Source organism: Stylophora pistillata, chromosome 6 (assembly GCF_964205215.1).
Source record: "Stylophora pistillata chromosome 6, jaStyPist1.2, whole genome shotgun sequence".
Classification (NCBI taxonomy): Eukaryota; Metazoa; Cnidaria; class Anthozoa; order Scleractinia; family Pocilloporidae; genus Stylophora; species Stylophora pistillata.
Window position 1 is genome coordinate 19877532 of NC_142524.1, and position 23771 is coordinate 19901302.

The 23771-nt window shown below is 38.9% G+C and overlaps 1 protein-coding gene and 1 pseudogene across 2 annotated transcripts; one reads left to right on the forward strand and one right to left on the reverse strand.

Annotated features, from left to right (window-relative positions):
- Positions 1-2534: 2534 nt before the first annotated feature.
- Positions 2535-7769, reverse strand: LOC148728688 (uncharacterized; annotated as a pseudogene).
- A 4863-nt stretch (positions 7770-12632) lies between these two features.
- Positions 12633-22885, forward strand: LOC111330554 (putative skeletal organic matrix protein 5). Of its 2 annotated transcripts, XM_088725679.1 has the most exons (6): positions 12633-12859; positions 17788-18080; positions 18738-18852; positions 21005-21041; positions 21532-21658; positions 22108-22885. In XM_088725679.1, exons 1-6 carry the CDS (start codon positions 12784-12786, stop codon positions 22624-22626), a joined length of 1167 nt encoding a protein of 388 aa, XP_088581805.1. In that variant the 5' UTR covers positions 12633-12783; the 3' UTR covers positions 22627-22885. The 2 variants fall into 2 exon arrangements, with proteins under 2 accessions (XP_088581805.1, XP_088581806.1); XM_088725680.1 differs by lacking the exons at positions 12633-12859; positions 17788-18080; positions 21005-21041 and having other exon boundaries at positions 18757-18852.
- The last annotated feature ends 886 nt before the right edge of the window (positions 22886-23771 follow it).

The window sequence follows — 23771 nt, forward strand, 5'->3', positions numbered from 1 at the left end:
GTAACTTGTTGGCTACAACGTGTCGTAAACTTTACGTTATTTAGTATGTACAGTTGTTGTAGAAACCAATACGTGTCGTAAACTTTACCTTATTTATCCATAAAAGTGAATTGAAAAGATACACTGCATACTGTACGGGAAACTTTAGTGTGTACAGTTGTTGTAGAAACCAATCCTAGCGCGAACACCACCAAGAACAGCCAAATTTTCATCGTGTTAACCACGATCTTGCTACGAGTTATTTGTCCACCATTTTGAAATGTGTACCTAGGTCCCAGTCCCCCTCAATTAACTCGTAGTCGTTATTGGGCGATTTGTACGTGGAGTTCAGCGGCACGACTGAGAAGCTTCCAAAGTAGCTTTCTTTCCCCTTGGATTTCTGAGGTTTGGATTAAGTCACCTTTAAACCATATTATATTGATTGTCCTTCTGGTTAATCATCTCGGAAAGAAATCTTCTTACTATCGATCAATAAGTAGGCTAAGCTTAACTCGTGTTTATCGGGACTATTATCATTTCTGGGCCGTGTTTACTGCGTGTTTCCACACGCAATAGCCTGTCGGTAGCCTGTCGGTTAGCTGTCGGTAGCCTGTTGGTAACAGGTTTTTGGGGGAGCTCTTCTTCACAATCACCGAACGTTGACAGTTATCTTTGGAAAGTTTACTGTTTTACCGGAGAGCAGTTCCTCCATTGACAGACCGTTAACCTGTTGGACATAATTATTTAAGTCGCTCTTTACGAGTTGCTCCGGACCAGACTTTTGCAACTTCCAGGTACTTTTATTCAGGACACAAATCGTACTTCCCGCAACCGTAAAATTCTCTCGTGACTTCTTCCTGCTGGATCTCACCTCTTCATGAATGGCCTCTATAAAAGAAATAATAGGCTGTGGTTCTGGACAACGGACGGACATGACATGATTCATGGCTTCAGACATATTTGTGGATACATTTTTTGGAGGACTTCTAAGACCAGCCTTTTTTCTAGCTTCCCTGATCATGGTCTTGCACAGAAGTTCGGCATGATTTGTTATCCATACGAACACTCTTTTCCTTCCAGATGTCTCTATATGATTCTAGCAGAACTCAAAACTCTCGTTCGTCCTATGCGTCACACAATCCTTTAACGTAGATGTCGTCTTCTGTGTGGCCAAACACGTCATCAAGGAAAGGATCCCTATCCTTCTTTGCAGAAATGCCCATGTCTTTTAGAGTGCTGTCCATATTTTGCCGGAAATGTCTAAAGTCCCATAAAGGTTGAGCACGCGAGAATATATCATAGAAACTGTTTTGTAGAGGTTCTTCGCCATCTGTAATTATCGCCTTAATGTCCTTGAGTTTTGGATTTACAGCTAATATCTGACTGTCAAGTGCATAATGCAAGGAGATTCAATTTCCAAAAAGTTGGATTTGAGCTCTGATGGAAATGAACAAAAGCGAAACAGGGAGAAAATTACAAAGGTATTACAGATGAGGGAATGCTCCAGTATCAGGGATACCTCTTTTGAGGCAAATAAAGTCAGAGATGCACTCTGCAAGAAACTGTGGCATGAAAAAGAAACAGGAGAAGTCTGCTAATAGTACGTAGTGTGATAGCTGTGTACCTACAGAGGTGGTAATAATCTTCTTCAACTACTATCATTCCATTCTCATGGAGTAGAGTGGAATAAAACACAGGCATTAACCAGTTTTGTTTCCTATTTAGTATGATAGTAGTTTTAGTAAGTTTTATTCAAACATAGGTTTTGTTCTTTTAAAAAAATTTAAAGATCGTATTTCTTTATAAATTTGGGTCACATTCCCAATCAACAAAATAATTAGTTTAACTTTTCTTTATAAGTTTGTTCCTATTCGCAACATGAATAACATTATTAAAGGATATTGGGTTGTATAATTTCCACAATAAGAAACATGGGATTAACAGGTTTCTGTCTTACTCCCTCCAAAAAGAATTATCAATAGTTTCTGGAGCTAACGGTAATACCCAATGGGTTTTAGATATTGTAGAAGATAAGAAGAATGTGCACAACTGTGTAATATGAGGCAATTCATAGGCTATGCCCCGTTGGAAATTTTAGTTCAGCCTCAACCTTTCCTTTTTAAAATTTTAGCCTTTAAGAGCTCTTCCCCTTTAATTTGTTTGTAACCTTTCTTGGGGTGGTAATGGATATTACAGTAACAAAAATCTAATTGTAAGCATTACCATACATGTTGCGGTTCAATTTTATCCTTGGTTATTTTCCTTGGATTCAATCTAATAGCCAGAAAATGCACCATTTCTAATTGGGAGCCTGCCACTTAAGCAAAATCAAATTAAAAATAACTTAAAACTTCATGCTGAGTGTGCTTCCTCTATCACCTTTACACACTGTCACTGGCTATGCTGATTCAAATGATTAATTTGTATCTGAGCCATTAAGGCCATTAAATGTGACATGATAGTGAAAAATCTGTGGGTTATTTCTTGTTTGTACCGATGTAAAAAGGCAATAAGGTTTCTCATGCTTTTTCTAACAGTGAAGTCACCATGGTATCCTATAAAGGCTAGTATTTCCCCGAATCAAATGGAAAAGGGCTTCCAGAGGAAAACTCTTGCAGAAATGCTGGATGGACGTGGCTTTGTCCCCCTCCACTCTGCCATGTTGAGTAAAGCCCTGTTGTGCCATATGCCATGCTGGGGGATGGAGGCATACATTAAAGCAAGCTCTGTGGTGGAGCATGAGCTGAAATAATTTCATCGCATGCTGACGCGACTTCTCCATTTCTTCTCTCATAAAGTTCATGAGTTCCTTGGTTAGGTCATTACTCACCACATCTTGAACCACTTTCAGCACCCGTGAAGTAAGACTGTCAAGTTTGTGCTTCGAAGACTACACCTTCTTGACATTCCTTTTGGGAACAAAAAGTCCACCATCAGAAGCATCTTCTCTGCTATGATCAGTGCCATCAAATGCGTTGTTGGAGCTACCTGATGAAGAAGGCTCTAGAGCTTGTTGAAGTAGCAGGAATCTCTCCTTTTACCACCTCAAACAAGGCATTAAGCCATTTCCCTTAACCACGATCTTCCCGGAATCGCTTGATGCCAGTTGCAGTTTTCACAATCAGAGCTACCTGTTTACAGCAACTGATACATTTCTTAAATTTGGTTCGCAGCTGGTTAACCGTAAATGCTACCTCTTCACCTCTGGCTGATGCCCTTGCCTTCAACTCCTCCAAAGTTTTTGCATAAACTGAACCATTTTTCTGGTTCTTTGTATTGGTGAAAATCAATGTTGTTTTGTATTCTATGCTATTGACAGCAATATCAATCAGATCATCCTGACTTTTAGGACACCACCGAGGCTTGCGTCCTGGTTTTTTTTTTTTAAAGTTTTGGACATTTACATGAGCTGGCTAAGGCAGCATCAAAATCACAAGTATCCTTTATCTCACTATACACAATGTTGTCATCTGCAAAGAGACGCATTGTAGACTGGATGTGATCAGTAATATCGTTACTAATATATAGCAAATGCAAACCTTTTTATGGAATCCTGCTTGTTAGAAGAATTTCTTGCCTCCTGAGAACTTTCCATCCTTTTATAATCGTTCCAACCAGCGACAGTTTCGTCGATTTCAAATACAGAACACCGAATACAAAAATGTTCATGACATTTTAAACGAATATTTTGTTGTGGCAAAACACGGGGAACACAAACCTTCAATTCCCGTCATTTTGTTTTAAAATCAGACCTATTGCGCATACCAAGTAGCCAAGACGCAGAGAGTTCTGGGTACATTATAATTTATATAATTCATACGCAATGCATGCATTAGATTTAGCACATGAGGAAGTTCGACGTCTGAATTGATGTCGAACTTTTGCCGTTTTATTCGACTGGCGTAGAACCAGGCCTAAGAGGTCTCTTAAATGAGAAGCCAACTCTCCGGCATCAGGTTTTTGGGGACTTGAGTTGGAAAGACGTCTGTTTCCGGTGATAATTCTCTGAACTTCGCAACCTGGAAACGTGAAAGATAATCGGCACGAGAATTGATTAACCCTGAAATATGGCAGTTTGAAACAGAATATTGCGCTTAAGGCAGCTTAAAAACTAAATCCCTGAGAAGAACCATAAGCTTTGACCTCTTAGATGTCTGCCTATTAATAATGTCAACGACGGCTGCGTTGTCGCAATTAAACAATACACACTTATCAGCCATCAAAGAACCACAAATGTGAATGGCAATAACGATAGGAAAAAGCTCTAATAAAGCTATATTGTAGGTCTTTTAAGAAGCCGGCTAAAGACCATGCAGCCAACAATTGCCAAAAAGAGCCCCAAAATCAATCGAGCCAGCCGAATCGGTGTATAGTTGAAGATGTCTGAAGTCTGCCAGGCGTCGTCAAGAAAAAACGATTTTCCATTAAAATCTTTCAAAAATCGAAGCCAAAGGGCGATATCTAGCTTTGCACCTTTTGAGAGACGAATGTGATGATGGCGCTTGCAAACCCCTTTTGTAAGATCGATTAAGCGATGCAAAAACGCTCGCCCGGGTACAACTGAGACATGGGAAATTGAGTAAGCCAATAAGTGATTGAAACTCTTTTAGACAAACAGACCTCCGAGTGAGAAAATCAGTCAATGATTTGCGACATTTCGCCAGCTTATCATCGGGAAGGCGTGCCTCCATGTGTATGGAGTCTGAAATTCCTGCAAACTGCAAAACTGAATCCGGCCCTACTGTTTTCTCGGGAGCGAGAGGAACGCCAACATATTCGCACAACGAAACAAAATTCGACAAGTCCCGTCCGCATTGGTCTTTGCTTGGCGCAAAAAAATCGTCTAATATGTTTAAAACGGATTTAGCTCCCAGATGGTGGACAGAACTCCACTCAAGTGCAGTTGATACAGTTTCAAAGACAGAACAACTCGAACTTAAACCTATGGGCAAAGTCCTATCAAAATAGTATAGGTTGTCCCATTTCAGACCTAACAAGGAGTATAGTTCACTACTAAATTTTCTCCGGTTCTTATTTGTTTAAATCGATCACGTGACGCGATAGTGTTCAACCGTGGAGAGACACTATCAACCCGTAGTGCCCGCCCGCGGAAAATACCCGGATGGACAGTGCCCTTCCGCGGAAAATACCTGGATTGATAGTACTCATCCGTGAAAAGTTTTGAATAGTTTGACGGCCGCGAAGTTAGGCATATCGGAAAAACAGTGACTTTTCAATTCTGACAGGTATAACGTATTATTTAGCCAATGTACGGTTGCGAATTATTGACATTTGTGACAAGCTGTAGGCGCGGAAGAAAATTTAGTGGTGAACAATAAAAACAATAGAGTGTTTATGTCTCGGGACTATCGGTCTGATAGTTGCCCCTTGGAAATTTGATGTTCTTAAAATTAGCACATTTGTTTTAAGAACATCAAATTTCCGCGGGGCAACTATTAGCTGATAGTTCCTCGACAGAAACACTCTATTGTTTAAATAGTCAGCAGGGTGAATAGGAACTATGCGAAATGCAGACTTAACATCCGTTTTGGCCATGAGGCAACCTCGCCCTAACTGTTTAATTGACTTAGATGCATCACCGACGGACGCATATTTAACTGTGGAGTAAACATCCGGAATAAAATCGTTTACTGAAGTACCTTCGGGGTAAGATAAGTGATGAATGAGATCAAATTCGGACGGATCTTTTTTGGGAACAATGCCGAGAGGGGAAGTACAAAAATTGGGAAAGGGTGGGGTTGAAAAAAGGACCAACAATTTTCCCAACTGTGCATTCTTTACTTAACTTGGCTTTAACTATATCAGGTTGATCTATGGCGCTTTTAAGATTAGTAGATTCGTAAGCCAGCCGTACACCAACAAAATGAATGCGAAAACCAAAACGAAAACCGTCAACAAGATAATGAGCTAACGCCCTGTCATAGCCATGTAGGAAAAATTCAAGTCGATCCACTTTTACTGGGGTAACCGGGGGGCTCTGTAGAACCCAATATTTGAGTCGTTGCTCCATTGCCCTTACCTCCGAAACGGGTTGTATTGTTTTGAGTGGCACACTGACTGCCGGGGTGCTTTGCGCCACATTTAAAGCAGGAGTGGTCACATTGGCAGCAAGAACAGCGTTTCCTGGCCTGAAAGGCCCAGCAAGTTCCCTTTGGAAAAGGGGGGGGGGGGGGGGGTTGAAAGCTACAAAGTTACACGAGTGCCACGTTACAGTAGTGCCATAAGTTACGTAAGTGCCATAAAAGTTGCAAAAATGCCACTTAAGGTTACACAAGTGCCACAGTGATAGATAGCTTTATTAGGGAGTAAAATCATTGCAGCCCCCGGGCCGGCTGAAATACGACTTACTTTACAATGGAAATAAATTATCACTTACTCTAAGATAACTACAATAAAAGCTACAAAGTGTAATCTACAATAAAATACAATAAGAGAAGTGTCAAAAACTAAAATACAAATAATTAAAACTGTTCGCCATGATAAATGTGTTTTTGAACCTATTTGTCTTACAAATCGGTAGCTTGAAGTATCTCTGGCTGCGGGTGCGATAGGTGGACTCGTTGCGTGGAGGCAGTAGATCATGGAGCTTGTGGTTTTCGTCCCTTACAATCTGATCAAATTGAGCATCACACAAGATCTCCCTCCTCTCGTACAGTGACGCAACGTCAAGAACTACTAGAGCCTCAGCGTAGGATAAGTCAGGTTGAATCATCCGCAACGCGCGTTTTTGCAACCTTTCCATTTCATTGGACAGATATTGCGGCAAAGAATGATGAAAAACTGGGCACGCATATTCTAATACAGGGCGTATACATGTCGTATAGTGAGATTACAAGAGTGCCTTTACGTCTAGCTTTCCCACGCAGTTCTCTCTCTCTTTCTCTTCTCTTATTTTTTTTTTTTTCGGCCAAAGAAGGTGAAAATGTTGCATACCTCACTTGCGCACAGGCCTAGCCGCTACCTAGGACTAAATGCCACACAGGTCTATTTGCCACACGGTTCTCTCCCTCTCTTTTTTTCCTCTTTTGGCTAGAGAAGGTGAAAATGTTGCATACCTCACTTGCCACACAGGCCTAATCGGCACAGAGGAATATTTTCACACAAGTCTATTTTGTCACAGGTTTATTTGCCACAGGTTTATTTGCCACATGGGACCATTGTATGCATTGTAACCACACAGGCCTATTTTTATTCTTGGAAACTAAGGTCAAAATATTGCACGTCTCATTTGCCACATAGGACTATCTTCCACACAGGCTTAGTGCTTGCTTTAAGGTCATAGGTCTTTACAAGGAGTAGAGACAAGAAGCTGAATAAATTAAAGAGGATAGAAGTAACCTATAAACAGAACCAGTAACGAATTAAATATGTGACGTTTGAAGACAAGAAAGGGGAAAACGCAAATATGAAAATACAAAAGCATTGAGTTACATACACCAAAAACAATATAACACTAACGAGCTACAAAGGTGAGAACAAACCTGAGCACAAGAAAAACTACTACCGCCGTGAGAGCCGAAGCAGTAGCAACAATGATGACCAAATGAAAGTCACTACCGTTAAAAAATACGTGTGTTGAACCCAACTTAAACAGTTTAGGGATTAAAATTTAGAGTAGTTAGCTCAAGCGCTGCGGGACACAGATTTATTACCTGAGCTACTGGAACTGCAAGGACAGGCCCTAGAGCTGGTACTTGTGGAGCTGGAGCAATATTAACAACATCTAGCACTTGGTTTGGCGACGGAGGAGCAGGCACTTGTTCAGCCATAAAGTGAGGAAAACGGGTTTTGGAGTGCCAGCTAAGCAACTAGATCTAATCCAAATGGTGGCCCAGAGTAGAATGCAAGTTGGTCCTTTACATTCCTAATTACATGTCCTCAGGGCATATTATTAATATTGCAAATGACTTTGCATAGTGACCAGAATATGCTAAAATTCGCCTTTTCAAAGACATCGAGAGGGGAAATTCTAAGTTTCATGGGAAACAAAAAAGGTTTTTAAGCAATCTTATATAAATTCCGTGGCTTAACTATGCGAATCAAATATTTTACAATGTTACAAAATATGCCTATTCCAATTATTTCCAATCAAACCAAATCCAATTTAGTTCTTTCCTTAGAAAAGTCTTTCTGTTCACAGAGACTCAGGCAAAATTATTCTTGACGCAAAATTGAGCAAGTGGAAATAAGAGAGACAGCCTCTTAAGGGTTAAGAAGGCAATTTACATTCAAGCAGCATTTATTTCGGTGCCAACTAGGATGCCTTTTTTAGTGAGTTAGAGTTGTCGTGAAGAGGAGCCCAGAGGAGCTAGCGTTATTACAGACCTGGACTACAGAGAGTTGTTGGAATTCTATATTGTTACTGTCGTCGTCTGCCATGTGGAAGGCTACGTTGAGAAAAGTTGTGGACATCGTTAAGTCACAAGGATTTCTGAAGAGAACCGTGAATTGTGCAGTGTGCTGAGGTTATAGTTTTATAGATGGCTCTAAGTTAAAAAGATAGTTATCATATTAGTATTAATATCGCTCCTTAGTAAGATTATTACATCATTGTAAGAAATAGACAACTTTTTTGAGAGAAATGTTTCAGCATGCTTATACCATCTTCAATCAATGAGTAACTGAACGTGAGTAATTATATAACAGACAAGTAGGTGAATAAAATATTTACAGTATGATGTAATACAAAAGCAGGTACTAATTACAACGCGACACTAAACATGAAAGGTGTGAACTAAAATGCTAGAAAAGTTTTATAATGCTGTAATTGTTTGTTAAGTTCAGGTTTGATCTTATTTATATAAAAAGCTTCTTTGAGTTTTAAATCAATTGAGTTGTTAGCAGAATCCAGAATACTAAAGCAAGAAAGGGAGTATTTGTTCTTACAAGAAGGAGATGTGTTGAACTGCTTAAAAGATATGCGAGTTTTTATTGCTTTCCGTGTGCTCCTTTATCCTAGTAGAGAAGTGGCGACTAGTTTCGCCAATATAGCGAGAATTACATCCCCCACAAGAAAATTGATAAACTACCATGGATTTTAGAGCATCAGGAGTGTGATCTTTAACACTGAACATGTTTTTAATTTTGAAAGAAGTGAAAACTACTTTGATATTTAGGTCCTATTTACAAAACCACTGAGTGAGTTGTCGGAGTTTAAGGTTCGCCATTTTAGAATAATAGCCGACAAAAGGGAGTTTAAAGTAACGTGTATTATTGTCATTAATGTTCCGGCTATTTTGAGAGGAGGACCCGTCAAGATACCGCTTGAAAGTTCTTTCAATAATATGCGAAGGAAAAGAATTACGTTTTAAAGTGTCGGAAAGTTTCTTAAGATCGTTTTGAAGGCCAGAAGAGGTGTTGATTTTGTAGATACGGTCGGATAAGGCCAATTTTGTAGCATGATGGAATAAAGCAAAAGAAATTTGTTAGGAGACCAGTGTAGGTTTTTTTTTTATGAAAAACTGAAAAAAACACAATCATTCGAAGAGTTGTCGAGAAGTATATCAAGAAAGGAGAGTTTACCATCATCCTCTTTTTCGAAAGTGAATTTTATGTTGGAGTACCGTGAATTAATGCAATCAAAAAATGACAGAGCATCCTGTTCATTGTGGAAGACACAAAAGGTGTCGTCAACATAACGCCTCTAAAGTAGAAGTCGAGTCGAATGGTTAAAATTATTTAGCCATGTTTCCTCGTGGACACCAAGAAAAAGATTAGCTAGGATGGGTGCTAACGGAGAACCCATCGCTACCCCATTAACTTGATCATAAAATTTTCCATTAAAAAGAAAATGAGTCTCAGCTGTAGCGAAGGAAACGGTTTCTTAAGGTCGGATTTTTTATCGAAAATTTAGGGTCATGCTTGAAAATAAGGTCAACAGCTATATCGATAGTTTCATTTAACGGAATATTGGTAAAAAGACTTTCAGTATCAAAGGAAATGAGAAGCTTATTGTTAAGATCGAAAACTCCTGAGCTCTTCAACAAAAAAGAATGAATCTGTGACCGAGTACTTGTTAGGTAAAAGTGGGGCAAGAAGAGAACTTAAATACTTGGCTAAATTATAATTATAAGCTCCAATAGAAGATACAATAGGTCTAAGAGGTGGTTGATTGGTATATTGGCGAAACTAGTCGCCACTTCTCTATTAGGATAAAGGAGCACACGGAAAGCAATAAAAACTCGCCTATCTTTAATCAATTCAACACATCTCCTTCTTGTAAGAACAAATACTCCCTTTCTGCTTTAGTATTCTGGATTCTGCTAACAACTCAATTGATTTAAAACTCAAAGAAGCTTTTTATATAAATAAGATCAAACCTGGACTTAACAAACAATTACAGCATTATAAAACTTTTCTAGCATTTTAGTTCACACCTTTCATGTTTGGTGTCACGTTGTAATTAGTATTACATCATACTGTAAATATTTTATTCACCTACTTGTCTGTTATATAATTACTCACGTTCAGTTACTCATTGATTGAAGATGGCATACGCATGCCGGAACATGTCTCAAAAAAGTTGTCTATTTCTTACAATATTTATCATACTTGCTACTACTACGACATTATTACATCAGTCAATAAAGTAGTTGAGTTAGTATGAGTTGTATCTTTCTGTCGGATAAGAAAATACCGTAACATTTTAGATAAGTATCCAGTGGGACTTTCTGGGTAAGGTTTCTGGACATTCTAGGACTTTCAGTTAACCTTATTTTGAAAATTATTCATGCGCTGGTTTATTCTGCTGAGGACCACGGAAGAGTCCTTTGGAGCAGGTTACTCTATTCTACTGAATAATCGTTCACATAAATATTTATGCTACAGAGCATAACCATTTTTTTCCATTTCAATCCTTTCAAAAGACTGATGAGATAAAGGGCAGGGGTGAGGTTTAAAAACATATTCAAGGACTCTTCCAGGACTCAGGTTGATTTTTTCCGCCCTTTAAAATTCTATGAATGATCATACGTATCTAATACCGCAGTTCAAATATATGAACTTTGTATATTCCTTGTATCTGATTTATCATCACGGGTTTATTACGAATCAACTTAACGGCCTGCTCCCAGTTGGCTTGTTAACTCAATTGGTAGAGCGCTGCACTAGTATCGCAAAGGTGAGTTGTTCGAATCCCGTACAGGCCTGATTTTTTTCAGGTCTGATTTTCGCTATTACATAAGTAGCGCTCTCTACTGCGAGGATCGTACATCATACGTATCTAATACCGCCGTTCAAAATATATGAACTTCATATGTTCATTGTATCTGATTTATCATCACAGGTTTATAACGAATCAACTTAACGGCCTGCTCCCAGTTGGCTTGTTAGCTCAATTGGTAGAGCGCTGCACTGGTATCGCAGAGGTCAATGGTTCGAATCCCGTACAGGCCTGATTTTTTTCAGGTCTGATTTTCGCTATTGCATAAATAGCGCTCTCTACTGCGAGGATCGTGCATCATACGTAGGGACATGTTTATTGATTAATTTATTCTATTTGTTGTAAAACCTAGGGAAGAGTTTGTCGACGTCTGCTTCCACTTCGAGAACTACTCGAGCCCAGTCAACTTGCGATAGATCGTTTAAGTAATTTTCTTCTGAAAAATGAGAATAGTCGCGGATCAGATGACTGCCAATTTGCCCTTTTTCTATAACTGATCGTGTAATACAAAATTGCGTAAAGTGATCGCTAATGTCAGAAATTATATTGCCGCTATAATTTCTTCCTCCCATTATTGGTGAAAATATTATCTATTGAGGTGGCAGAGTTGTTATGAACACAGGTGGATTTATCAATAGTTGGTATTAAACTAAAACTTTGAAGGGAAAAAAGAAAGTTTTGGGCATAAGTGCAGGATGAGGCATGGAGAAGATTAATATTTGTATCAGACATTATATAAATCACCTTGTCAGTAGCACTCAGCTTTTCTATAGTTTCTTCAAAATAATTCTGGAACTGTTCAGGAGTTGTGGTGACGGTAGATAACGCCACAGATTATATTGGCTTTGTTCGTGAAGTGGATCTCAGTCCAGAGAGCCTGAAACGCTTCATTTGAACTCTTTTCAGTTATCGTAGACCTTAAGTCGCAGTCTATGTACATATCAACACCTATCGCTGAAAGAGGTGTTGGGACATGTTCAAAATTATATCCTGCTAATGAGCGATTAAAATCAACAAAATCTGCATTTCTAATTTTAGTCTCTGTAACTGCGGAAATCGCCAAAAAAACACAACGGACACACAAGAAGTGAGTCAGTTTTATCAATCCTAAGTGTAAAATGTTCATATTTCGCAATATTTGGTGTTATAAATGGACCATGTTGCCCACAATATTCTCTATAACGCATTTAAATTCTCAACGGTTCCACGCGTAACCTTACACTGCGTCACACAACGCGTGAAGCTTTCAAAAAATAATCTCTCATTTTTCCTCGAAACGTGAACTTGGGAAACCTGTGCTCTCACCAGGGAGAAATTATAGGGAGTCGATGTTGTTTTCCTTTTCCGTCCTGTTATCTTTGGGTCAACAAATAAGAAGAGACCATCTCTTTAACTGGCCGCTACCAATTGGCTAGAAATTATAAAAGAGCCAGTGAGTCTTATTTTCTTTCAGACAGAAGATATGGAAACAGGAAGTCAATTGTACCACCTAGTGGCGGAACGTTCTGTTATTATACGATGACAGGTTCAAAAACTGCTAAATCTCTGCAGTACATACAACTTTGAAGCGACTAAAAGCACATGCAAAGCTAAACTTCACCCAGTGCCTCATTCCATCCGTCATGTCTGCTGATTTTAAGCGCCATCTCATTTTCTTGCTCGTGTTTTCTGTTTTCATCGCAGCAAACTTTTCCTCAGGTAAATATTTTTTCATTTCCTTTGTTTCATTCATTTTTTTCGTAGACTTTTTTCTTGCTCAATCAATACACTACGATTCCTTTTTAACGCAGGCTGTAGATTAGGTTAGATTAGGCAGGCTTTTCTACACTTGCCAGAAACGCGCGCAACAATTTCTCCACATCAATTTTTCACAAAATGTCATGACGAAGATTTATTTCGAAACAACTACATTTACAAGCGACAAGATATCTTTTGCATTCAACCCTCTTTTAATCTTCATACAATCGCTTGTTCTGGTTGAATGTGCGGTAAATTTCTATTTCTGTAAACTCACATTAGTCACTAAGAACTGTTCGGGAGAGTATTTATCAATCGCATTTCCACGCACTTTGATGGAACACCTGTTTTGAACCAAACATTATTGGAGGCGTCTGAAATGTTACTTTTTATAATCATTCCCGCGTTTATTGTAATCGTTTGAATTGTTACTTTTCATAATCATTGCCGCGTTGTTCCATCCTTTCTTATTCTCACTTTTTCTGAGAATAAGATATAATATTTCACCATAATTCTCATTCCATCCTTTTCAAAGAAGAAAACAAGATATGCATGCTTTGTTCAACAAAGGGGAGGGCATTATAAACCAAACAAAGAAGGAATTTAGTAATAACTTATTTCTACTTGATAATTTTTGCTGCCAGGCTTATGTTTTTGCCAGTTTAATTTACAAAAGAATTCTTTCAACTTTTCTTAATGTTCCTCTAAGTGAGAGGTATTCAGGAAACCATGTTCATTGGTTTATATGTGTAATTGATACTGTACAACCCGCAGAAACTCAAAAAAAAACCCAAAAAAACAAGGAAAATGCGGCTCTCAATATGCAAATACCTAAACTGTCTTGAGAAATACTCGATCTCTTTTTTATTCTCTAATCGAACATTGAGATGCTGCCTAACAGTTTTATTTAAGTTAGTTTCAACCACTTGAACATCACTCATCTGCTTATACAAGCCCAACAATCAAATTCGATTTTCTTAACATTCACCTGCTATACAACTTGAACACAACGGGGTGTGATTCGTGGGATCAAAAGAAAATATCCAAAATATAAGCTTAACATGCTGATCATTGATTCAGGCAGAAACTTTTGTCGATAGTGAAAAGTATGAATTAAAAGAGGAAATGCGACTGCGAACGATTGCGAAGACCTTAAAGCTATCAGTTATTAAGTGACATAGAAGTTCCTCAAACAGTTAACAAGACCAAGACACGATCAGCTCACCATCAAATAGTTCGTCAAATAGCTGGGTGCAAATGCTGCCAAAAGACCTGAGAATTAAGTCTAATATCAAATGCTTGGAAGTCTCACTCTTTGCAGTGACCACAATAGTTCCTCGCCTAAATCATCGATCATATCCGCTAACAACCCTTTGCTTTTCATCACATTACTCATAGACAGCTGTTTTTCGGGTAAAATCGTCTTTAATTCCGCAATAACGTATATGTTTGGTTCCTTAATGTATGTTACATGTATATCAACACTTTTCGAGTCGTTAAGATATTTCAGGAAGAAAAGTTGTTTTACTAGAGCTTAAAGTTTAGGAAATTCGATTGGGGATACATCTTGTTTATTTTTTTATTATCACAATCATTCCATATTATGATATTTCTTAACTTGTGTCTTCCTCAAAGATCTCCAGCTTAGAAAACATTTCGTATGGATTACCAAAAAAGGAATTGCGACTCCCTACTTGAGGTTTTCATTGAAAATTTAAACGAGTAAAAAAGATCGACGTAATGGCCTCACTAAATTACAGCTGGAAATGTTAGCTTTCAGAGCGTCGAAGAAAATTAATGAGGATCGTGATAAAATCGCACAAGGAGCGTCAAATCCTTGAAGACTATTAATACCAGTCTCACAATCGTACGGAGTCTTTCACACAGCTGTATGACTAACGCTAAGTCAAAAGCGTAAATGTTCATCAGTGTTCAAGATAGAATCTAAAAAACCTTTTAAGCCTTATGAATTGAATGATATGGACAGAGAAACCGTTTCGATTCAGTTCAGCTTTTCACAAATATAAAGAAGTCAAATGATTTTGTCATGTGTAACGAGACGAAAATAGATAAAGGAATCTGTTAGGGAGACTGAAGTCTTGCGATGTAGCTGAGAAAAGTGTCCTTTTAAGAAACGAGATTCGGTGGGGAAAAATCTATTTTCATAGCCAAATTCGAATAAACGACGACATCGTGTAAACACGCTCTATCATGAGAAGGTTTAAGGTTGTACAATGGAGTAGAGTTCTAGAAATTTTCCCAAGCAAATTCGTAAATAGTACTTGATATCTGATGAGATTTCTAATTTTTCAAAAGGGGAGAACAGGCAGATTTTCGGCCAGCAGCCATGGCTAAGTTCTTTTAGAAAAGCTCTCAATGACTACTTGCTCTAATTATTTTATGAAATGTCCTTCAGATGAAATGAAGGGAATTGTTGAAAACAGTTCCTGGACGAAGCAAAAACCACCACTAATGAAAGGTATAGCCTGTATGAAACGATCAACATGGCCGCCTTCAAAGACATATGACTTACATAGTTGATTTGTATCATTCGTTTCTAAGTTATTTTTCATGATCTAGTTATTCATTCACTTAATTACCTAATTATTTCAGTTATATATAATTTAAGTATTTCTAAGTAAATTATTTAGTACACAGGCCTCCATTTAAACCAGCCTTAGCTGAATTGGACCTCCCTGTATAAATATTGAATACAGGCTAAAGAAACTGTTTGGGGCTGCGTTGGTGGGGGTAACGAAATAATTTGAATATATCAACAAGGTTGAAATGGTAAATTGGCCACCGTTACGGTTATAAAAGCTGACGTTTCGAGCGTTAGCCCTTCGTCGGAGCGAATAGAGGAATTGTGGGTTGTGTCTGCCTTTAAAGGCAGAAAATGGAGCTACGTGATTGGTGGGAACATGGCAACGAGAAAAACACTAATAAATTAGTGGAATGAAAAGCGTTCGTTGATACCTGTGGGATTTAGACTGCCGGTTTGAAAGATGAGCTTTTGTTCAAGAGTTTTGCGGCTTTCCGTGCTACCTAAGTGTAAGGAAAGACCGCAGATTGCCATATGTTGCTCAGAATGATTGGGTAAATTAAAATGTCTAGCGACTGGTTTCGATATGTTCTTGTCATTCCTCTCCACGTCACGAAGGTGTTCTCGGAATCGGTCACCTAGTCTTCTGCCTGTTTCGCCGATGTATATCTTTTTGCAATAAGTGCAAGTTACGCAATAGATTACATTGGCGGAGGTGCACGTGAAGTGATCGGTGATCTTAAACACGAAGGCGCGCTACATAAGGAAGTCTTCCCTGGGAAGACCTGGGCTTATTTGTCACTTACCCTTGACGTGTGCGGGTCAAATTTAAATGTTGGTAGACGAACAAAAGGAGCTTCTGAGATACCTATTGTTTACTTCCACCAGCTTGGTGGCAGGAGGTAACGTGGAAACCACCCACTTCGATCTCAAATTTACCGCCACAAGTAAAGACAGTTTCCATTGGAGAAAGGAAATACAAATCTCAAAAACTCTTGTATTGTGATGAAGACATAAAACAATCTTGAGGAATGCGCCCGCTGTTCACTGCTTTGGAGTAGCTATAGCTCAAGCTGACTTGACTCGAAGAGCTCTACATCACACGACGGTTGATTGACAAATGGTCCAGTGGGACTTAAGGCTCCTTTTATAGCGCGCCTTCGTGTTTAATAGATCGTTTGGGTCCCGATATTTTCTCAGTGTTGTGAATGAAAGGACACGTTTTGCAACGTGCACGAGCGCATTTAAAAGTGCCTGGTTGGTCATTAGTCTGAAAAGAACGTCTGATCAAAAAATTGCCTATGTTTTTGTCGCGTTTGAATGAAATGAGCGGAGGCTGCGAAAAAATAGTGCTTGTCTCTGGATCGTTTTGAAGTAATTTAAAGTTTTTAAGAATGATGGATTTAACTGAGTGGTTGTGAGGGTGAAACGTGAGAGTGAATGGAATGCGGTCGGAATCTTCCTTTTGCGACGTTTGTAGTGCTGAATGTTGATCAATAAGTTGGGAGCGGTGGTAACCCGCTTGAACGACAGAATCAGGGTAACTGGCACATTGACTCTGATTTGTGATGGAAATCAGAGTTATCACTACATAAACGACGAAGTCTTAGAAACTGAGAAAAAGGAATGGAATTATTAACGTGAGATGGATGCGAAGACGAATACAACAAGTACTTCTGCGAGTCTGTAGGTTTGTAATACACACTAGTGCATAAACCGTTGCCTTCAATTGAAACTTTGATGTCTAAAAAGGATAAAGAATTGTCAGAAATTTCCCAGGTATATTTCAGAGCCGAGTGAAAAGAATTGACAGCGGTTATGAATTGAGTCAGCTCCTCTCTGGTAGAGGAGGTGGGGCCGATACAGTCGTCGATGTAGCGACCGTAGAGTTCAGGTTTGGAGCCGTTGTATTGGCTGAAAAATTGATGTTCGACAAAACCTACAAAAAGATTAGCATACCTAGGTCCCATTTTGGTACCCATAGCTACACCATTGGTTTGTTTGAAAAAGTTGTCCCCGAATGAAAACAATTGAGTGTGAGCACTAATTCGGCTAAGCGTAGTAGTGTTTCAGATTTAGGTTCCTTAACAGTATGTTGATCAAAAAAATGTTTAAGGGCCAGAAGACCTTCGCCATTTGGAATGACAAAGTAAAGAGACGAAATATGTATATTGTATAAATATTGCTTATAAATAAATAAATGAAAGGACATATTTTTGCTGATTTTTAATAAGCTTCAAGAAGTTTGACCCGCCAAAATTTGATCGAAGTTTATGCTACCCTAGCGGACTTAAATCACAATTGTCTAAAAAAAAAACAACATAAATTTTCGTTCTTTTCACACCAGGTATAAAAAGTTCGGAGAGAGGATACCTTCGTTTTGAGCAGACATCAAAACAGCGTCAGTTTGTAAAAGAAGAGTTCCATTATCTGAAGATAGCTCGAGTTGGAATATTCTCTTTGTACAACCTGTTTGATTGCACTTTTAAATGCTTAAGAAATGCTTTCTGCCTTTCAATCAACATGGCTGCCTTCAAAGACAAAGGTGGAAAAATTTGGTGCGAATTATTGTCCTCCGATAAATACAGAGAGGCGAAAAACTACAAGGAAAACATGACCTCGCATCATCTGTCTATTCGGGTACGTACTCTTGGTAAAGCAGCTGCAGCTGATGGTTTGAGAGATAAGCGTCATTTGTCAGCCTGCAGAGCAGACGTAGTTTTGGCGAGCGAGTGCTCACTCGGCGAAAATTATGGCCGCCATCTTTGATTTTAATTAAAGCGGAAGGCTAGAGAGAGAAAGAAATTTGTTCCAAGTGGAAGAAATGACAATGAAAAAATTAAGATGGGGTCGAGGGTGGGGGAGTGAATATTACGCCTGTCCGAAGTCATTGTTGTTTTGCGAAACTCCGTTCACTCATCAGTTTCTGATTGGTGCGGTTAAACTTAATCGCAAGCCAAATATGTCATTTGGACATTTTGAACTTTATCAACTCGCATTTGCGTCAGTACTTTTCGAGTAGCGGAGCTCTCGCGGCGCATCAGCGTCACTCCAAGAGTTTCCTGCAGCTTGCTAATATTATTCGTCTCCACTGATTTTTTTTTTTCAATCGCGCGGTGGACTTAGCCGAAAAGGAGGAACTGTTCGTAGTCTAAGTTAAATAAACGATTGTGCGCTTCTGAGAGTTAACTCGCCCAAATAAGACGCCTACACTGCAGGCTACATTTGTCACAAGTACTGAACTACTATTCAAGTATTCAGTAGTCTTAGCAAGCAATACTTGCTCATTACTTTCAGCCCCCTTGTTCTTCTTCGCCATGTCAAAACGGAGGAGCCTGCATCCCAAATTACAAATACAGTTCTTACGAGTGTCTTTGTGAAGATGGATTCGTTGGAGAATACTGCGAGAAAGGTAATGTATCTTGTATGCTTGTCTTCCTCCGGGTGAGTGAATGTGAACTGTCGCTAAAGAGTATTTCTTTTCATTTTCTTTGTTATTATCATTATTATTGTTTTTATTATTATTGGGTCTATTCGCTCCCTGGCAATCCATTTCAATTTTATTACAAAGTGCGAAAGATATTTTTCTCTTAAAAGTGCGGTACTTTGTTAATACAAAGAAGAGCAGCTTTTTATAACAAAGCGCGAGATTGGTATTACTAGCTGTGATACTTTACTACAAATTGCGACTAATATTACAAACAACAACAAACATATGAAACATATGTGTGAACTGCGGTTATGAGACGTATACGAGAACGATCCTTCGCAGTAAAGCACTATTTGAGCAATAGTGAAAATCAGACCTGAAATTTTTTTCAGGTCTGATTTTCACTATTGCTCAAATAGTGCTTTACTGCGAAGGATCGTTCTCGTATACGTCTCATAACCGCAGTTCACACATATGTTTCATATGTTTGTTGTTGTTTGATTTATCATCAACGGGTTTATATCGAATTAATTTGATGGCCTGCTCCCAGTTGGCTTGTTAGCTCAATTGGTAGAGCGCTGCACTAGTATCGCAGAGGTCAGTGGTTCGAGTCCCGTACAGGCCTGAAATTTTTTTTTCAGGTCTGATTTTCACTATTGCTCAAATAGTGCTTTACTGCGAAGGATCGTTCTCGTATACGTAATATTACAAAGTGTGAATGGAAGAATAATAACCGACGAGCATGTGAGAACAGTACTCTTCAATTGTGTGTTCCACGTGTTTATTATCGATAAACAATGCCGCAAAGGTGGTTTGCACGTTACGTCATTGCCGCCATGTTGGTGGACGTAAACAATAGATATCTCATTAGCTTCTTTTGTTCGTCGACCAGCATTTGTTCCATTGTCACCAGTGTCTCTAGAGATTGATTGCAAACCACCTATCGACCGAAGTTACTAGATGCGAAAATATTTTAAAAGCATCATAAAAAAGAAGTTTACTTCCTCACCAAAAGAAAGATTCCAAAAAAGGCGCAAGCCAATCATAAATTGTTACTTCTATTATTCCCTGTCGGTGAATTTTAGACGCCAGTTTTACCACAGGCGTCTCAACCTCATGAAAGAGATTGATTCATGAAAGCGCCACGCGTTGTATGACGCAGTGTTAAGTTGCGCAAGGAACCGTTGAGAATTTGAACGATTTATAAGAAATAGTATGGGGAAGGGAATGTGGTCGATTTACAGCGCTAAATATTCTGAAATATGAACATTTTAAACGTAAGAAGGGAGAGGCTTTCAACAGAGGCTTGGGTCCAAGGTCAACTCTCTCTTTACCCGTGGTGGTATAGTCAATTGATTTAGCTTTCTTACCCTGTGATATTCGAACGCAAAATTGACCGTAATACCCTAGTTAGGGAGAAAACTGACCTTGGACCCAAGCCTCTTCCACGGCCGTGTCCTGTTTTGACATCAAAACCATAGGCAGAAAGAAGCGATCTTGGAAATCCTGGTAGAAAACGCTCGTTTTCAGCGAAAGGCGCGGGGAGTTTGCAATTGAGACATTTTCCAGGGTGCTATGATATGAAGTCATGGGTGAAAAAATTGCTGATCGAAAGGATTTCTGAGTGCAAACGGACTCCGCGCGGACAACGGTCGAAATGGTGTGTGCAGCTTTGACTCCGTCTCAAAACAGGAATAACACTGATGGTAAAGCAAGCCCAAAACGGCAGAGATCGCCAGACCAAAACGAACACACAAGGAATGAGCGAGTTTCATTAATCTTGCCGTCTAAAATGTTCATATTTCGGAATATTCAGTCTTGCAAATCCACCATATTTCGTGCCCCATACTATTCCTTATAACAAGTTCAAATTTTGAAGTGTTCGTCAGACAATGCGTCACGCTTTCATGAATATTTTGCCTCATCGAAAACTAAGCTTGGTGTGCCTATGGATTTACTGACACAAACATTATACTGCACGTAGAGTGTCCAGGGAAATCAGTGGTTATGGATTAAAAATAGTTGAGTGTTATACTAAGACTCTTAAGCGAGAAACAACATCAACAACGACAACAACAAAAAAACCAAGAATGGATAGATGATTTAACAAACAAGCTTTCATTTTTCCTAAAAGCCATAAAGTCTTGTAAGGAACTGTATGACGTCTACAGGTTAGTCTTTATCCTAACCTTTTTTTGTATTACTTGAACTCAAATACTATAATGAAGCAAAACATAGAAATATAATTCACGTGATCAAGATTTTTTCCCATGCCAATGATGTCACATTACTATTAGAGGCTCCCTCACCTGTATCTTCGCAGAGCTTTGTGTTACTGTAAGTTTTCTTTTACTTCAGCTCAGCTTTGAGGGCGTACATGATAAAAAAAAAACTATAATACGTGAACTTTTTTAAATAATACAACTGTCTTCGCGTTATCCTTCATGTGTTGCAGAGTGGTTAAGCAAGTTGTGAGGCAACAGCATGAGTTAAAAACACCTGTGGAAGGCTGATATATCGTCAACACAAAAATATTTTTGCATAAGCAACCAAACGATCCGTTCATTTACTTTAGACTGTTACTGCATTGAGTCGTCAAAATTGATTAAATTTATAAGATATGTTTTATATGCCACTCAAGCTATTCATTGTTTTCAATAGATCTGATATCAGTCAACTGGTTACTCTCCGTCTGGATTCCAAACCAGTCTCCGTTCTCTGTCAGATGGGAGATTTTGGATGTGGAGGTGGAGGATGGACACCTGTTATGAAGATTAACGGCAATCAGGTGCATATTTTCACGAAGATCATAGAAACTTACGAATCGATAGATCTGTCAAAGATCTAGAAATAGATCTAGAAATAGATCTAGAAATAGACTTCTGACGGATGTTACTATCTAAATTTTTTATTAAAAATACATATATGAATTGCTGACTTTGTGGAAAAAAAATTAAACAGGCTGAGATGACGAGTCTACAACAACAGCAGCAACAACAAAAAAAGAATTGGCTTTCTTTAGATGAGACTAAATGTTATCGAATGATGGTAATGATGATGATAATGATAATTTATGATGATAAGTATAGAAATAGCAGGAATTAATTCAGTGGATACATCAGGTAAAACTAACCATATCTTTTCCTTGAAAATGACATTTAAAAATTGTAGAGGGTTTATTGAAGTGACAAATATCTTGAGAGAAATTAAATGAAAGAATGACTTACTCTTTTTCAGACAACCTTTCACTATGAAGCGCGTTACTGGAGTGATCACGAAGAATACAACCTTTCCGGGGGGAAGACTGGATTTGATACGGAGGAAACAAAGCTACCCACCTACTGGAACACGTCGTTCACCAAGATCTGTCTCGGTATGAAGTTCGACAGTGAGATCTATTTTATTGTCCTCAACAAGCAGGCCGACTCTCTTTATTCATTGATCGCCGATGGGAAATTCCGCGCCACCTCAGTGGGTCGTTACAAGTGGAAAGAGCTGATTGGTGCACGATCCTCCTTACAGCACAACTGCAACAAGGAAGGGTTCAATGCCGTTTGTACTGGGCGTGAAAGTTCTAAAGCAAGAATTGGTATTGTTAGTAACGACCAGAACGACTGTTCATCGTGCGACTCAAGAATCGGATTTGGCACAGGAGGGAGACCTAGTCACTCGAACACGTGTGGTAACGAAGCCATCTTCAATTCAGATAATGGAATAAAAGGCATCAAAGCCATGGGATACATCATGGTACAATAAACATGAACTTTCCCGAATAAAACCACTGGATATAAATTTATGTCAGCGTTTGCTTAACTGTGGTTTTACCCTGAATCGATACTAAGCTATTCTTCCATTCCATTTCAAGTTACTTGTAGAAACCTCGATTGAAGGCTAAAAGTTTGTCGTTGGTCACGGTTATCGGAGGGTAACTGTTTTTCTAATATCAAACGGCTATTATGACTAGCCTAAATGTATATAGAGTAGATAATTGAATAAAATGGATTTTTTTGCTCCAGTTCTATTTTTCCTTTTTTAAGTGTGATAATATGGACATTTCTCGATGTAAGGTAAACTAATAAGCCCAGACTGGAATAGAGGTCCAGGCTAGATAGATATCTTATAACGTCTAGACTGCCCTAGAAAAAACTTGCTACTTGAACGGCACACTCCTACTTAACTTAGGACTCAATGTGTGTCTACCACGTCACCCGATTTTCATCCAAGCCCTCTTTTCTGCATTCTATCCACTCTACCGCTTTATTCACCCGTTCGTTTCAAATCTCCACTCGAATCTCATATCCATATCTCCAGTTGCTGGTCACCTTTTTCCCTTCCCTCACCATCACAATCTTCGTGTGAGAGATGAAAAAGACGCAATCTTTAGATCTACCACTGCAACAGATTAAACTTGGCTCGGCCAGACGTAGCAGCCCCTTTATCAGTGCATCGTCGAGTCGCCAAATAATCATTGCTTAAACATTTGTACCATCTGTAAATCCATAGCAAATGGCGGATAAACTGGCGTATGGTATCAAAATCGACAGCTGCTATGGCTGCAACTTATTGCTTACAACTTAGTTTTGGAAAGTAATTGGTTCAAGCTATTCCAACCAGGGTTAGGGGTAGGAGACGTTAATTTCCCACCCACGAGATAACTGTGTGGTGGATGTTCTCCCCTGGGTGGGATGGGTGGGTGTTGCTTGGCATTGGCCCTGAAAAGCCCGTATGGGGAGTGGTCAATTAACCTGTGTATGTATGTATGTATGTATGTATATGTATGTATGTATGTATACGTATGTATGAAAACAGGAGGTCAATTTTGTTACCATTACACAGCAAAAATATATCCTCCCGTTCAGGTAATATAGTTTACAACAAACTAACCAAGATAAATGAGAAAA

What these genes read in the sequence shown, in the direction of transcription:
- LOC111330554 (XM_088725679.1), top strand. Translation starts at nt 12,784, where the DNA reads ATGTCTGCTGATTTTAAGCGCCATCTCATTTTCTTGCTCGTGTTTTCT. An exon ending in CGCATCATCTGTCTATTCGG is followed by an intron (nt 18,081 to 18,737) that starts GTACGTACTCTT and finishes CATTACTTTCAG; the next exon opens with CCCCCTTGTTCTTCTTCGCC. An exon ending in GAACTGTATGACGTCTACAG is followed by an intron (nt 21,042 to 21,531) that starts GTTAGTCTTTAT and finishes TGTTTTCAATAG; the next exon opens with ATCTGATATCAGTCAACTGG.